At 54.8% G+C, this 17248-nt stretch overlaps 1 protein-coding gene across 1 annotated transcript in view; it reads right to left on the bottom strand.

Annotated features, from left to right (window-relative positions):
• Nucleotides 1–3368: 3368 nt before the first annotated feature.
• ARMC5 (armadillo repeat containing 5) overlaps nt 3369–17248 on the bottom strand; it is a 21868-nt gene continuing 7988 nt past the window's right edge. The window contains exons 7-16 of the mRNA XM_034074085.1: nt 17214–17248; nt 16030–16162; nt 14624–15152; nt 13691–14120; nt 12749–13226; nt 9229–9320; nt 8348–8417; nt 7708–7798; nt 5820–6021; nt 3369–3529 (exon numbers count right to left, since the gene is read on the bottom strand). The exon at nt 17214–17248 is cut by the window's right edge and continues 293 nt beyond it. Of these exons, the coding sequence (XP_033929976.1) occupies nt 3369–3529; nt 5820–6021; nt 7708–7798; nt 8348–8417; nt 9229–9320; nt 12749–13226; nt 13691–14120; nt 14624–15152; nt 16030–16162; nt 17214–17248 (2221 nt within the window). The remainder of the gene's footprint in view (nt 3530–5819; nt 6022–7707; nt 7799–8347; nt 8418–9228; nt 9321–12748; nt 13227–13690; nt 14121–14623; nt 15153–16029; nt 16163–17213) is intronic.

The following is a 17248-nucleotide window of genomic DNA, read 5'->3' as shown; positions in this document are numbered from 1 at the left end:
AAACCCCTGTTGTCTTTAATGGAACATCCCATAAACCCCCATTGGTTTCAATGGAACATCCCATAAACCCCCATTGGCTTCAATGGAACATCCCATAAACCCCCATTGGCTTCAATGGAACATCCCATAAACCCCCATTGGCTTCAATGGAACATCCCATAAACCCCTGTTGTCTTTAATGGAACATCCCATAAACCCCCATTGCCTTCAATGGAACATCCCATAAACCCCCATTGGCTTCAATGGAACATCCCATAAACCCCCATTGGCTTCAATGGAACATCCCATAAACACCCATTGGCTTCAATGGAACATCCCATAAACCCCCATTGCCTTCAATGGAACATCCCATAAACCCCCATTGGCTTCAATGGAACATCCCATAAACACCCATTGGCTTCAATGGAACATCCCATAAACCCCCATTGGCTTCAATGGAACATCCCATAAACCCCCATTGCCTTCAATGGAACATCCCATAAACCCCCATTGGCTTCAATGGAACATCCCATAAACCCCCATTGGCTTCAATGGAACATCCCATAAACCCCCATTGGCTTCAATGGAACATCCCATAAACCCCCATTGGCTTCAATGGAACATCCCATAAACCCCCATTGGCTTCAATGGAACATCCCATAAACCCCCATTGGCTTCAATGGAACATCCCATAAACCCCTGTTGTCTTTAATGGAACATCCCATAAACCCCCATTGGCTTCAATGGAACATCCCATAAACCCCCATTGGCTTCAATGGAACATCCCATAAACCCCCATTGGCTTCAATGGAACATCCCATAAACCCCCATTGCCTTCAATGGAACATCCCATAAACCCCCATTGCCTTCAATGGAACATCCCATAAACCCCCATTGGCTTCAATGGAACATCCCATCACCCCCATTGCCTTCAATGGGGCTAGCAATGGGGCTAGCAATGGGGTGGCAATAGGGCTGGGAATGGGGCTGGCAATGGGGCTGGGAATGGGGCTGGCAATGGGGCTAGCAATGGGGCTGGCAATGGGGCTGGCAATGGGGCTGGCAATGGGGCTAGCAATGGGGTGGCAATAGGGCTGGGAATGGGGCTGGCAATGGGGCTGGGAATGGGGCTGGGAATGGGGCTGGGAATGGGGCTAGCAATGGGGCTGGCAATGGGGCTGGCAATGGGGCTAGCAATGGGGTGGCAATAGGGCTGGGAATGGGGCTGGCAATGGGGCTGGGAATGGGGCTGGGAATGGGGCTGGGAATGGGGCTAGCAATGGGGCTGGCAATGGGGCTAGCAATGGGGTGGCAATGGGGCTGGCAATGGGGCTGGCAATGGGGCTGGGAATGGGGCTGGGAATGGGGCTGGGAATGGGGCTAGCAATGGGGCTGGCAATGGGGCTGGCAATGGGGCTGGCAATGGGGCTAGGAATGGGGCTGGCAATGGGGCTGGCTATGGGGCTAGGAATGGGGCTGGCAATGGGGCTAGCAATGGGGCTGGGAATGGGGCTAGCAATGGGGCTAGCAATGGGGCTGGGAATGGGGCTGGCAATGGGGCTAGCAATGGGGCTAGCAATGGGGCTGACAATGGGGCTAGCAATGGGGCTAGCAATGGGGCTGGCAATGGGGCTGGGAATGGGGCTGGGAATGGGGCTGGCAATGGGGCTGGCAATGGGGCTAGCAATGGGGCTGGGAATGGGGCTGGCTATGGGGCTGGGAATGGGGCTAGCAATGGGGCTGGGAATGGGGCTGGCTATGGGGCTGGGAATGGGGCTAGCAATGGGGCTGGCAATGGGGCTGGCAATGGGGCTGGGAATGGGGCTAGCAATGGGGCTGGGAATGGGGCTGGCTATGGGGCTGGGAATGGGGCTAGCAATGGGGCTGGCAATGGGGCTGGCAATGGGGCTAGCAATGGGGCTAGGAATGGGGCTGGCAATGGGCCTAGCAATGGGGCTAGCAATGGGGCTAGCAATGGGGCTGGGAATGGGGCTGGCAATGGGGCTGGCAATGGGGCTGGCAATGGGCCTAGCAATGGGGCTGGGAATGGGGCTAGCAATGGGGCTGGCAATGGGGCTGTGAATGGGGCTGGCAATGGGCCTAGCAATGGGGCTGGGAATGGGGCTGGGAATGGGGCTGGCAATGGGGCTGGGAATGGGGCTAGCAATGGGGCTGGCAATGGGGCTGGCTATGGGGCTGGGAATGGGGCTGGCTATGGGGCTGGCTATGGGGCTGGCTATGGGGCTGGCTATGGGGCTGGGAATGGTGTGGGCACAGGGGGCGCCCGTTGGCCTCGAAGAAGGAGCCGCCGGTAATGGGAACGGAGCATTCCTGAGGGGGAGAAGGGAGAGTGGGTATGGGGGGTGTGGGGTATATGGGGTATATGGGGTATGGGGTATATGGGGTATGGGGTATATGGGGTATGGGGTATGGGGTATATGGGGTATGGGGTATATGGGGTATGGGGTATGGGGTATATGGGGTATGGGGTATATGGGGTATGGGGTGTATCAGGTATGGGGTATATGGGGTATGGGGTGTATGGAGTATGGGATATATGGGATATGGGGTATATGGGATATGGGGTATATGGGGTATGGGGGATATGGGGTATGCGATATATGGGATATGGGGTATATGGGGTATGGGGTATATGGGATATGGGGTATGGGGTATATGGGATATATGGGATGTATAGGATGTGGGATATTAGATATATGGGATATGAGATATGGTCTCCCTATGGTCTCTATGGTATCTCTATGCTCTCTCTATTGTCTCTCTGGTCTCTATGATGTCTCTATGGTCTCTCTATGGTCTCTCTATAGTCTCTATGGTCTCTCTATAGTCTCTATGGTCTCTAGTCTCTATGGTCTCTCTAGTCTCTATGGTCTCTCTATGGTGTCTCTATGGGTCTCTATGGTCTCTCTATGGTCTCTCTATGGTATCTCTATGGTGTCTCTATGGTGTCTCTATGGTCTCTCTATGGTATCTCTATGGTGTCTCTATGGTGTCTCTATGGTCTCTCTATGGTCTCTATGGTGTCTCTATGGTGTCTCTATGGTCTCTATGGTCTCTCTATAGTCTCTATGGTCTCTCTATGGTCTCTATGGTGTCTCTATGGTGTCTCTATGGTCTCTCTATGGTCTCTATGGTGTCTCTATGGTGTCTCTATGGTCTCTCTATAGTCTCTATGGTCTCTCTATAGTCTCTATGGTCTCTATGATCTCTATAGTCTCTATGGTATCTCTATGGTGTCTCTATGGTGTCTCTATGGTCTCTCTATAGTCTCTATGGTCTCTATAGTCTCTATGGTCTCTATGGTATCTCTATAGTCTCTATGGTCTCTCTATGGTCTCTATAGTCTCTATGGTATCTCTATGGTGTCTCTATGGTCTCACCGCGCACACGAAGCACTCCGGGTGCCACATTCCCTCCAGAGCCTCCACAAAGTCCTCCAGGATGGGGGAGGAGCAGCCAAGGCAGCGGGTCCCAAACAGGAGCCCGTAGTCACGCGGGCAGTAGGGGCGGAGGTCATGGGTCATGAACCCTGTGGGGCAGAGGGGGGCTATGGGGTTGTGGGATAGATGGGATATGGGATATGGGGGATATGGGATATGGGATATATGGGATATGGGATATGGGGTATATGGGATATGGGATATGGGATATATGGGATATGGGATATGGGGTATATGGGATATGGGATATGGGGTATATGGGATATGGGATATGGGGTATATGGGATATGGGATATGGGGTATATGGGATATGGGATATGGGGTATATGGGATATATGGGATATGGGGTATATGGGGTATGGGATATGGGATATATGGGATATGGGATATGGGGTATATGGGATATGGGATATGGGGTATATGGGATATGGGATATGGGGTATATGGGATATGGGATATGGGGTATATGGGATATGGGATATGGGGTATATGGGATATATGGGATATGGGGTATATGGGGTATGGGATATGGGGTATATGGGATATGGGGTATATGTGATATGGGATATGGGGTATATGGGATATGGGATATGGGGCATATGGGATATGGGATATGGGGTATATGGGATATATGGGGTATGGGGTATGTGGGATATGGGGTATGGGGTATATGGGATATGGGATATGGGGTATATGGGATATGGGGTATATGGGATATGGGATATGGGGTATATCGGATATATGGGATATGGGGTATATGGGATATGGGATATGGGGTATATGGGATATATGGGGTATGGGGTATGTGGGATATGGGATATGGGGTATATGGGATATATGGGATATGGGGTATATGGGGTATGGGGTATGGGGTATATGGGATATGGGATATGGGGTATATGGGATATGGGATATGGGGTATATGGGATATATGGGATATGGGGTATATGGGATATGGGATATGGGGTATATGGGATATGGGATATGGGGTATATGGGATATGGGATATGGGGTATATGGGATATGGGGTATATGGGATATGGGATATGGGGTATATGGGATATGGGGTATATGGGATATGGGATATGGGGTATATGGGATATGGGGTATATGGGATATGGGATATGGGGTATATGGGATATGGGGTATGGGGTATGGGGTATATGGGATATGGGGTCTCTGGGGTCTCTGGGGTCTCTGTGGCTCTGACCCTGCTCCCCCAGCACCTCCCCACAGTGGCTGCAGCAGAAGTGCTCTGGGTGCCAGGTCTTGTCCAGAGCTGTCACCATTTCCTGTAGGGAAAGCAGGGGGAGGGGGGGGGTGTCCATCCCATAATAGCACATAATGACCCCCCCCATTGACCCCATTACCCCCATTACCCCCATTCCCCCATTACCCCCATTACCCCATTACCCCCATTGCCCCATTACCCCATTACCCCATCACCCCCATTACCCCATTACCCCATTACCCCATCACCCCCATTACCCCATTACCCCCATTACCCCATTACCCCCATTACCCCATTACCCCATTCCCCCATTACCCCCATTACCCCCATTACCCCATTACCCCCATTACCCCATTACCCCATTCCCCCATTACCCCCATTACCCCCATTACCCCCATTACCCCATTACCCCCATTACCCCATTACCCCATTACCCCCATTACCCCCATTACCCCCATTACCCCCATTACCCCATTACCCCCATTACCCCCATTACCCCATTACCCCATTACCCCATTACCCCCATTACCCCATTACCCCATTACCCCCATTACCCCATTACCCCATTACCCCCATTACCCCCATTAACCCCATTACCCCCATTACCCCCATTACCCCATTACCCCATTACCCCCATTACCCCATTACCCCCATTACCCCCATTACCCCCATTACCCCATTACCCCCATTACCCCATTACCCCATTACCCCCATTACCCCCATTACCCCCATTACCCCATTACCCCATTACCCCCATTACCCCCATTACCCCATTACCCCATTACCCCCATTACCCCCATTACCCCATTACCCCCATTAACCCCATTGCCCCCATTGATCCCCATTGATCCCCATTGATCCCCATTGATCCCCATTGCCCCCATTGATCCCCATTGATCCCCATTAACCCCATTGCCCCCATTGATCCCCATTGATCCCCATTGATCCCCATTGATCCCCATTGATCCCCATTGCCCCCATTGATCCCCATTGCCCCCATTGATCCCCATTGATCCCCATTGACCCCCATTGATCCCCATTGATCCCCATTGATCCCCATTGCCCCCATTGATCCCCATTGATCCCCATTGACCCCCATTCATTCCCCCCATTCATTCCCATTCCCCCCCTCCCCCCCCCCCCCATACACCACGTGACCCCCCCGCCGCGCACGCGCAGCACGGGCCGGCCGCAGGCCGCGCATGCGCGCCCGCACAGGCGCCCGTAGTCCTCCGGGCAGTAGGGGGCGCCATGGCGCTCGTAGAAGGAGGCCCCGCCCCCCAGCGGGCGCGCGCACGCGGCGCACCGGAAGTGACGCGGGTGCCAGCGCCGGCCCAGCGCCAGCACAGCCTGCGGGGGGGGGGGGGGGTGACGTCAGCGGGGGGAGGAGCCAATGGGGCCTCCTGAGGATCCTATTGGCTCCCGTTGATACCATTGATCCCATTGATCCCATTGATCCCATTGATCCCATTGATCCCATTGACAACCATTGATCCCATTGATCCCATTGATCCCATTGATCCCATTGATCCCATTGATCCCATTGACAACCATTGATCCCATTGATCCCATTGATCCCATTGATCCCATTGACAACCATTGATCCCATTGATCCCATTGATCCCATTGATCCCATTGACAACCATTGATCCCATTGATATCCATTGATCCCATTGACAACCATTGATCCCATTGATCCCATTGATATCCATTGATCCCATTGACAACCATTGATCCCATTGATCCCATTGATATCCATTGATCCCATTGACAACCATTGATCCCATTGATCCCATTGATCCCATTGATCCCATTGACAACCATTGATCCCATTGATATCCATTGATCCCATTGACAACCATTGATCCCATTGATCCCATTGATATCCATTGATCCCATTGACAACCATTGATCCCATTGATCCCATTGATCCCATTGATCCCATTGATATCCATTGATCCCATTGATCCCATTGATCCCATTGATCCCATTGATATCCATTGATCCCATTGATCCCATTGACACCCATTGCCACCCATTGATCCCATTGACACCCATTGATCCCATTGACACCCATTGATCCCATTGATCCCCATTGATCTCATTCACACCCATTGATCCCATTCACACCCATTGATCCCATTGCCCCCCATTACCTGCCCCTCAATGGGCTTCAGGCAGCCCCCGCAGGGTCCCCTGTCCCCCATGGGCACCCCCTGCTTGTCCAGGTCCCTCTGCAGCAGCCTCAGCAGCGACTCCAGGTCCTGCCCCACACTTGGGGGGCGCTGGGGGGGGGGGGGACAGGCACTTGTGGGGCTCAATGGGGCCCATAGAGCTCAATGAGGCCCATAGAGCTCAATGAGGCTCATAGGGCTCAATGGGGCTCATAGAGCTCAATGAAGCCCATAGGGCTCAATGGGGCTCAAAGAGCTCAATGAGGCCCATAGAGCTCAATGGGGCACATAGGGCTCTATGGGGATCTATGGGGCTCTATGGGGCTCAAAGAGCTCAATGGGGCCCATAGAGCTCAATGAGGCCCATAGAGCTCAATGGGGCTCATAGGGCTCAATGGGGCCCATAGAGCTCAATGGGGCTCATAGGGCTCAATGGGGCCCATAGAGCTCAATGAAGCCCATAGGGCTCAATGGGGCTCAAAGAGCTCAATGAGGCCCATAGGGCTCAATGGGGCCCATAGAGCTCAATGGGGCCCATAGGGCTCAATGAGGCCCATAGAGCTCAATGGGGCTCATAGGGCTCAATGGGGCTCATAGGGCTCAATGGGGCCCATAGGGCTCAATGGGGCCCATAGAGCTCAATGAGGCCCATAGGGCTCAATGGGGCCCATAGGGCTCAATGAGGCCCATAGAGCTCAATGGGGCCCATAGGGCTCAATGAGGCCCATAGAGCTCAATGGGGCCCATAGGGCTCAATGGGGCCCATAGAGCTCAATGAGGCCCATAGAGCTCAATGGGGCTCATAGGGCTCAATGGGGCTCATAGGGCTCTATGGGGCTCTATGGGGCTCTATGGGGCTCACCTGGTGCTGGAGGTGGAACAGGGACAGGGAGGCCATGAGCGCATCCAGCTCCTGGGTGGCTGCAGAGGGGGTGCTGGGGGGGGGTGCAGGCCTGAGGGGGGGTTTTGGTCAAAAAACACCTTTTTTGGGTCAAAAAACACCTTTTTTGGGTCAAACCTCCACTTTTTGGGGGTCAAAACCCCCATTTTGGGTCCACACCCCCTTTTTTTGGGTCCAAAACCCTATTTTTTGGGTCAAAATGTGTCTTTTTTGTGTCAACCCCCCCCTATTTTGGGTCAAAACCCCCCATTTTTGGGTCAAACCCCCATTTTTGGGTCAAAAACCCCCATTTTTGGGTCAAAACCCCCCATTTTTGGGTCAACCCCCCCATTTTGGAGTCAACCCCCCATTTTTAGGGGTGAAAACCCCCGTTTTTTGGGTCAAAACCCCCCATTTTTTGGGTCAAAACCCCCCTTTTTTGGGTCAAAAACCTCCTTTTTTGGTTCAAACCCCCCATTTTGGAGTCAACCCCCCATTTTTAGGGGTGAAAACCCCCATTTTTGGGTCAAAACCCCCCATTTTTGGGTCAAAACCCCCCATTTTTGGGTCAAAAACCCCCCATTTTTGGGGTGAAAAAGCCCAGTTTTGGGGTCCTGCTCACCCTGCTCCATCCTCGCTAGTAGCCAATGGGGCACCTGGGTCCTTGGGAGGCTTCTGGGCCAGGAGCTCATCTGAGGGGGGTTTTGGGGTGAATAAAGGGGATTTTGGGTCCTTGCTCTGCTTTTTGGGGTCATTTTGGGCCCTTTGGGGCCATTCTGGGTCCTTTTGGGGCTGCTTGAGGGGATTGGGGGTTGGTTGGGGCCATTTTGGTTCAATTTGGGGCATTTTGGGGTGGTTTTGGGGTGATTTCGGGTGTTTTCGGGTGATTTTGGGGTGTTTTTGGGGTGTTTTGGGGTGATTTTGGGTGATTTTGGGTGTTTTGGGGCTGTTTTTGGGTGTTTTGGGTGTGTTTTTTGGGTGTTTTGGGGGTGATTTCAGGTGATTTTGGGTGTTTTGGGGGTGTTTTTGGGTGATTTCGGGTGGTTTTGGGTGATTTTGGGGTGTTTTTGGGGTGATTTCGGGTGATTTTGGGGTGATTTTGGGGTGTTTTGGGGTGATTTCGGGTGTTTTTGGGGTGATTTCGGGTGTTTTAGGGGTGATTTCGGGTGTTTTTGGGGTGATTTCAGGTGTTTTTGGGTGTTTTGGGGATGATTTTGGCTGTTTTTGGGGTGATTTCGGGTGTTTTTGGGTTATTTTGGGGTGTTTTGGGGTGATTTCGGGTGTTTTTGGGATGATTTCGGGTGTTTTTGGGGTGATTTCGGCTGTTTTTGGGATGATTTCGGGTGTTTTTGGGGTGATTTCGGGTGTTTTTGGGGTGATCTCAGGTGTTTTTGGGGTGATTTCAGGTGTTTTTGGGGTGATTTTGGCTGTTTTTGGGGTGTTTTTGGCTGTTTTTGGGGTGTTTTTGGCTGTTTTTGGGGTGATTTCGGGTGTTTTCGGTACCTGTGATGCTGTTCTGTGTCGCATTCAGGTCCCGCAGGAGCCGATCCAGCTCCCCAAGGCCGGGGGGGGGCGGCCGAGGCTTCTGCACCGTGCTGGGGGGGGGGGGGGAGGGTGTTGGAACAGCCCCACCTGATCCCCCCCCCCCCATAGACCTCAATGGTAGCGCCCATGTCCCATTGACTCCTATTGATCCCATTGACTCTCAGTGATCCCCACTGACCCCATTGATCCCCATTGACACCCATTGATCCCCATTGACCCCATTGATCCCCATTGATCCCCATTGACCCCATTGATCCCCATTGACACCCATTGATCCCCATTGACTTCCATTGATCCCCATTGACTTCCACTGATCCCCATTGATCCCATTGATCCCCATTGATCCCATTGACCCCATTGATCCCCATTGATACCCATTGACTTCCATTGATCCCATACCTATAGAGCTGCTCAGTGTCACCTCCAGGCACCTGGAAACCAGCACATAGAGAGTTAATGGGGATCTCATATCCCATATATCCCATATATCCTGTATCCCATATCCCCCATTTCCCATTCCCCATATCCCATTCTCCATATCCCATATATCCCATATATCCCATATACCCCATATCCCATATCCCATATATCCCATATATCCCATATCCCATATATCCCATTCCCCATATCCCATTCTCCATATCCCATATATCCCATATCCCATATACCCCATATCCCATATATCCCATATATCCCATATCCCATCCATACCTTCCTATGCGGATCAGGCTCCAGGCTCAGGTGTGAGGCTGTGCTCTCCAGGTCAGCCAAGAGGGCATCTGGGGCAGGATCCAGAGACCCATTCCCTATGGATCCCTATGGATCCCACAGCCCCATCCCTATGGATCCATTCCCTATGGATCCCATAACCCCACCCCTATGGATCCATTCCCTATGGATCCCTATAGATCCATTCCCTATGGATCCCATAACCCCACCCCTATAGATCCATTCCCTATGGATCCCTATGGATCCATTCCCTATGGATCCCATAACCCCACCCCTATAGATCCATTCCCTATGGATCCCTATGGATCCATTCCCTATGGATCCCATAACCCCACCCCTATAGATCCATTCCCTATGGATCCCTATAGATCCATTCCCTATGGATCCCATAACCCCACCCCTATGGATCCATTCCCTATGGATCCCATAACCCCACCCCTATAGATCCATTACCCATGGATCCATTCCCTATGGATCCCATAACCCCACCCCTATAGATCCATTCCCTATGGATCCCATAACCCCACCCCTATAGATCCATTCCCTATGGATCCCTATGGATCCCATAACCCCACCCCTATAGATCCATTACCCATGGATCCCACAGCCCCATCCCTATGGATCCATTCCCTATAGATCCATTCCCTATAGATCCATTACCCATGGATCCCATAACCCCACCCCTATAGATCCATTCCCTATGGATCCCTATGGATCCCATAACCCCACCCCTATAGATCCATTCCCTATGGATCCCTATGGATCCCATAACCCCACCCCTATAGATCCATTCCCTATGGATCCCTATGGATCCCATAACCCCACCCCTATGGATCCATTCCCTATGGATCCCTCAGCCCCATCCCTATGGGTCCTACCCAGGTCCTCCATGGCCGGAGCCCTTCCCCCCCCCCCCCCCCCCCCCCCCCCTTGATGACGTCATCGCACGCGGGGCCCTCCATGCCCTTGTATGGAAGCATCTGGAATGTTGGGATCCGGCCAGGGAAGGGACCGGAAGTGGTTGGGAATGGGGGGGGGAGGGGGGGGCTGATCCCTATGGAATCTATAGGATCCGGGGGGGGAGGGGGCTGGTCCCTATGGAATCAATGGGGGGGGGAGGGGGGGGCTGGTCCCTATGGAATCTATAGGATCCGGGGGGGGTCTGATCCCTATGGAATCAATGGGATCCTCTCCCATCTCCTTTATTGTGCTCCGGGCGCTACAACCGCGGCCCCAAAACCCCCGGAAATCAACCCAAAACCCACCCCCCCCCCCCCCCATAGGGGTCCTGTATGTCTTCAATGGGGCTTCTATGGGGCGCCCCATAGATCCCTATGGGAAGGTTCCCATCCATAGGTCCATCTATAGGTCCCAATCCATAGATCCCAATCCTTAGGTTCCATTTATAGGCCCACATCTATAGGTTGCATTCATAGGCTCCCAGTCCATAGGTCCCAATCCATAGGTCACATCCATAGGTCACATCTATAGGTCCCAATCCATAGGTTCCATCCATAGATCCCTATCTATAGGTTCCGTCCATAGGTCCCAATCCATAGGTCACATCCATAGGTTCCATCCATAGATCCCTATCTATAGGTTCCATTCATAGATCCCAATCTATAGGTCACATCCATAGGTCCCAATCCATAGGTCACATCTATAGGTCCCAATCCATAGGTCCCATCGCCACCTTCAGAGCAGCCCTTCTGACCCACAGCCCCCATGGGCCGCCCTATAGGGGACCCCTAAGTCACGCTCCAGGTCCATTCCCTCCCTATGGGGCTCCCTTAGGTCCTTATGGGTCTCTCTATAGGGCTCCATATGGGTCTCTCTATAGGGCTCCATATGGGGCTCCCTTACGTCCCTATGGGGCTCCCTATAGGGCTCCCCATGAATCTCTCTATGGGGCTCCCTATGGGGCTCACTTAGGTCTCTATGGGGCTCCATATGGTCCCTATGGGTCTCCCTATAGGGCTCCCTATGGGGCTCCCCTAGGTCTCTATAGGGCTCATTATGGTCTCTATGGGTCTCCCTATAGGGCTCCCCTAGGTCTCTATAGGGCTCACTATGGTCTCTATGGGTCTCCCTATAGGGCTCTCTATGGGTCTCCCTATAGGGCTCCCTATAGGGCTCCCTATAGGGCTCTCTATGGGGCTCCCTTAGGTCTCTATAGGGCTCACTATGGTCTCTATGGGTCTCTCTATGAGTCTCCCTATGGGGCTCCCCTAGGTCTCTATGGGTCTCCCTATAGGGCTCCCTTAGGTCTCTATGGGGCTCCCTATGGGTCTCCCTATAGGGCTCCCTATGGGGCTCGCTTAGGTCTCTATGGGGCTCCATATGGTCTCTATGGGTCTCTCTATGCGTCTCCCTACAGGGCTCCCTATGGGTCTCCCCTAGGTCTCTATGGGGCTCCCTATAGGGCTCTCTATGGGGCTCGCTTAGGTCTCTATAGGGCTCACTATGGTCTCTATAGGACTCACTATGGTCTCTATGGGTCTCTGTATGGGTCTCCCTATAGGGCTCCATATGGGTCTCCCTATGGTCCCTATAGGTCTCCCTATATGTCTCCTCCTCGCTCTCCCCATCACTCTCCTCCTCCTCCTCCTCCTCCTCCTCCTCCCCCCACGTGACCCCAAACCCCTCCTCCAGATCCCCCCCCCACCCCTCCCCCACCATCGGATCCCCCCCCCACCCCTCCCCCATCTCCACCCCCCTCCCCCCTCCCCTCGGGTCCAGCTCCCCCAACAGCGCCTGCGCCAGGAGGCGTGGCCAGCGCGCCCGGCGCGCCGCCGCGCGCAGCCGGCGCGCCACCTCCCGTGGCCCCGCCCCCTGCCCCGCCCCCTGCCGTGGCCCCGCCCCCCCGCCCAGCAGCGCGCGCGCCGCCCGGCGCGCCACCGCCGCCGACCCCCAGCGCTCGGCCAGCGCCCAGAGCGCGCCCGCGGGGGCGCGCACGCGCCGCGCCACGCACGCCTCCAGGCGGCGCGCTTGCGTCACCAGCAGGCGGCGCGCCAGCGCCAGCGTGGCCCCGCCCACCCCGGGGGACAGGGGGAGGGACCAGAGCGCGCATGCGCGGGGGCGGCAGCCGTGCAGGAAGTGGAGCAGCAAGAGGAGGGGACGGAGCGGCGCTCTGCCCATGCGCAGCGCCCCCTGGTGACGCTCTAGGTACGGTCCTCCAAGCATGGCCTCCAGCACGGGGGAGGAGGAGCTGAGGGCAGAGCGCGAGGCTGGGAGGGGGGGGGGGGGGGGAGGGGGAGGAGGGGAGGATGAGGAGGTCGTGGGGGGTCAGGGAGTAGGGGCAGGGGGGTAAGGGGGGGGGTGGGGGGGGTGGGAGGCAATGGGGAGGGACCCATAGATCCAATGGGAGCCAATGGGGAGGGACTGGGATGTGATGGGGATGGACTGGAACCCAGTGGGGAGGGACTGGGATGTGATGGGGATGGACTGGGATGCAATGGGGATACATTGGAACCCAATGGGGATGGATTGGGATCCAATGGGGATGGATTGGGATCCAATGGGGATGCATTGGGATGCAATGGGGAGGGACTGGGATGTGATGGGGATGGACTGGGAGCCAATGGGGAGGGACTGGGATGCAATGGGGATACATTGGAACCCAATGGGGATGGATTGGGATCCAATGGGGATGCATTGGGATGCAATGGGGAGGGACTGGGATGTGATGGGGATGGACTGGGAGCCAATGGGGATGGACTGGGATCCAATGGGGATGCAATGGAACCCAATGGAGATGGACTGGGATCTAATGGAGATCGACTGGGATCCAATGGAGATGAGATGGAGCTTGGGAATGGGGTCGGAAATGGATTGGAACCCAATGGAGATGCATTGGAACCCAATGGGGATGGACTGGAACCCAATGGGGATCGACTGGGATCCAATGGGAATGGACTGGAACCCAATGGGGATCGACTGGGATCCAATGGGAATGGACTGGAACCCAATGGGGATGAATTGGGATCCAATGGGGATGGGATGGGAGAGGTGGGGAATGGATGGGTCCTAGAGCCTCCCCCCTCCCCACTGGGGCCATGGGGCAGAGGGGACAGGAGGGGGGGCAGGCGGCTCCCGAAGCCCCATGGATCCATGGGGGGGACCTGTGGGGCAGAGAGGAGAGGGGTCAGTGGGGCTATGGGGGGATATGGGGGGTCTATGGGTGTCTATGGGGGTCTATGGGTGTCTATGGGGGAGTCTATGGGGGGATATGGGGGGTCTATGGGTGTCTATGGGGGTCTATGGGTGTCTATGGGGGAGTCTATGGGGGGATATGGGGGGTCTATGGGGGGATATGGGGGGGATATGGGTGTCTATGGGGGGATATGGGGGGTCTATAGGGGGATATGGGGGTCAATGGGTGTCTATGGGGGGTCTATGGGGGTCTATGGGGAGATATGGGGGGATATGGGGGGTCTATGGGGGTCAATGGGGGTCTATGGTGGGGCTATGGGTGCGTATAGAGATTCGCAGGCATCTTTAGGGTATATGTAAGGTATCTATAGGGTACCTATAGGGTTTCTATAAGGTATCTATAGGGTATCTATAGGGGACCTATAGGGTATCTATAGGGGACCCACAGGTGTCTCCCCCCCCAGCCCCATACCTCATCCTTGCTGCCTTGCTCCAGAGCATCCTCCATTGTCGTGTCCATAGGATCCATTGCCGTGTCCATAGCGTGTCCTAGCGTGTCCTTAGCATGTTCCATGTCCATATGATTCATTCCCATGTCCTTGGCATGTCCCTCCGCGCTCACGTGACCCCTTGGCATGTCCTTAGCGTGTTCCTCCGTGCTCATGTGACCCCTTGGCATGTCCTTGGCGTCACCCACGTGACCCCTTGGCGTGTCCTTAGCGTGTTCCTCCGCGATCACATGACCCCTTGGCGTGTCCTTAGCATGTTCCTCTGTGATCACATGACCCCTTGCCGTGTCCTTAGCATGTTCCTCCGCGCTCACATGACCCCTTGGCGTGTCCTTAGCGTGTTCCCGCAGCATGGCGATGGCGTCGGCCGCGTAGAGCAGGAACCCAGGGGGGGGCTCGAAGGCTGAGCTGGGGCCTTGGGCCACAGCCGACAGCAGCAGGGCCACAGCCCCCCCCCCCCATAGGAGATCATGGGCTGGGGACGAGGGCCTGCTAAGGACACGCTAATGTCATGCTAAGGACATGCTAAGGTCATGCTAAGGACATGCTAAGGGGAGGGGGGGAGGGAGATGGGGGGGGAATGGGGGTCTATGGGGATCTGAAAGGGGGTGGGGGGGATATGGGGGATCTATGGGGCTCTGTGGGGTATCTATGGGGCTCTATGGGGTATCTATGGGGCTCTATAGGTGTCTAAAAGGCTCTATGGGATATCAGTGGGACTCTATGGGGTATCTATGGGGCTCTATAGGGTATCTATGGGGCTCTATGTGACATTATAGGTGTCATTACCCAGCTGGCTAGCAGGGGCAGTGCAGTGGCACACGCCAGCCGCTATCAATGGGTCTCTATGGGGTATCAATGGCTCTCTATGGGTCTCTATAGGGTATCAATGGGTCCCTATGGGTATCAATGGGTCCCTATGGGTATCAATGGCTCTCTATGGGTCTCTATAGGGTCTCTATGTGCTCCGGTACCCACCTGGCCAGCAGGGGCAGTGCAGTGGCACACGCCAGCCACTATCAATGGGGCTCTATAGGGTATCAATGTGTCTCTATGGGTCTCTATGGGGTATCAATGGGTCCCTATGGCTCTCTATGGGGTATCAATGGGTCTCTATGCGTCTCTATTGGTATCAATGGGTCCCTATGGGTCTCAATGTGTGTCTATGTGCTCCGGTACCCACCTGGCCAGCAGGGGCAGTGCAGTGGCACACGCCAGCCACTATCAATGGGGCTCTATAGGGTATCAATGTGTCTCTATGGGTCTCTATGGGGTATCAATGGTTCTCTATAGGGTATCAATGGGTCCCTATGGGTATCAATGGCTCTCTATGGGTCTCTATAGGGTCCCTATGGGCTGCGGTACCCACCTGGCCAGCAGGGGCAGTGCAGTGGCACACGCCAGCCGGGTGGGGGCGCTCCCGCAGCGCATCATGTGGGTCAGCAGCCCCACACCGAACGGAGCTGCAGCCACTGCTGCCACCGTGCGGAGCAGAGCCTCACCTGCAGGGACACATAGAGACCTATAGAGCCTATAGAGCCCTATAGAGCCCTATAGAACCCTATAGAACCCTATAGAACCCTATAAAGCCGTATAGACCCTATAGAGCCCTATAGAACCCTATAGACCCTATAGACCCCATAGAGCCCTATAGAGCCTTATAGGCATCCATCCCTATGGATCTATACCCCCATATAGACCCCTGTACCCCCTTATACCCCCCCCATATCCCCCAATACCCCCCCATATCCCCCTACAGACCACCCTATACCCCCCATATCCCCCTATACCCCCCATATCCCCTATAGACCCCCCTATACCCCCCATATCCCCCCCTATACCCCCTATAGACCCCCATAACCCCCTTATACCCCTCCATACCTCCCCATATACCCCCCCAATACCCCCCACATATCCCCCTATACCCCCCTAAACCCCCCCATATACCCCTATAGACCCCCATATACACCCCCATACCCCCCCTATACTCCCCCATACCCCCCCATATCCCCCTATAGACACCCATACCCCCCCAAACCCCATTTATACCCCCCCATATACCCGTATAGACCCATATACACCCCCATATCCCCCCTAAACCCCCCCATATACCCCTATAGACCCCTATACACCCCCATATACACCCCCATACCCCCCTATACCCCCCCATATAAACCCCCATACCCCCCCTATACCCTCCCTATACCCCCCTAAACCCCCCCATCTCCCCCTATAGACACCCATCCCCCCCCAAACCCCATCTATACCCCCCATATACCCCTATACACCCCCATACCCCCCCCCTATAACCCCCCTAAACCCCCCCATATACCCCTATAGACCCCTATACACCCCCTATACCCCCCCATATACACCCCCATACCCCCCCTATACCCCCCCATATACACCCCCATACCCCCCCTATACCCCCCATATACACCCCCATGCCCCCCCTATACCCCCCATATCCCCCTATAGACACCCATACCCCCCCCATAGACCCCTACAGACCCCTATAGACCCCTATAGGCCCCCCCATCCCCCCCCCCTCACCGAGCTCCCTCTGGCCCCTCCCCTCCGGGCCGAGC

The sequence above is a fragment of the Melopsittacus undulatus genome, unplaced genomic scaffold, assembly GCF_012275295.1.
Source record: "Melopsittacus undulatus isolate bMelUnd1 unplaced genomic scaffold, bMelUnd1.mat.Z mat_scaffold_543_arrow_ctg1, whole genome shotgun sequence".
Taxonomy (NCBI): domain Eukaryota; kingdom Metazoa; phylum Chordata; class Aves; order Psittaciformes; family Psittaculidae; genus Melopsittacus; species Melopsittacus undulatus.
This window is presented reverse-complemented; position numbering and strand designations above follow the sequence as displayed.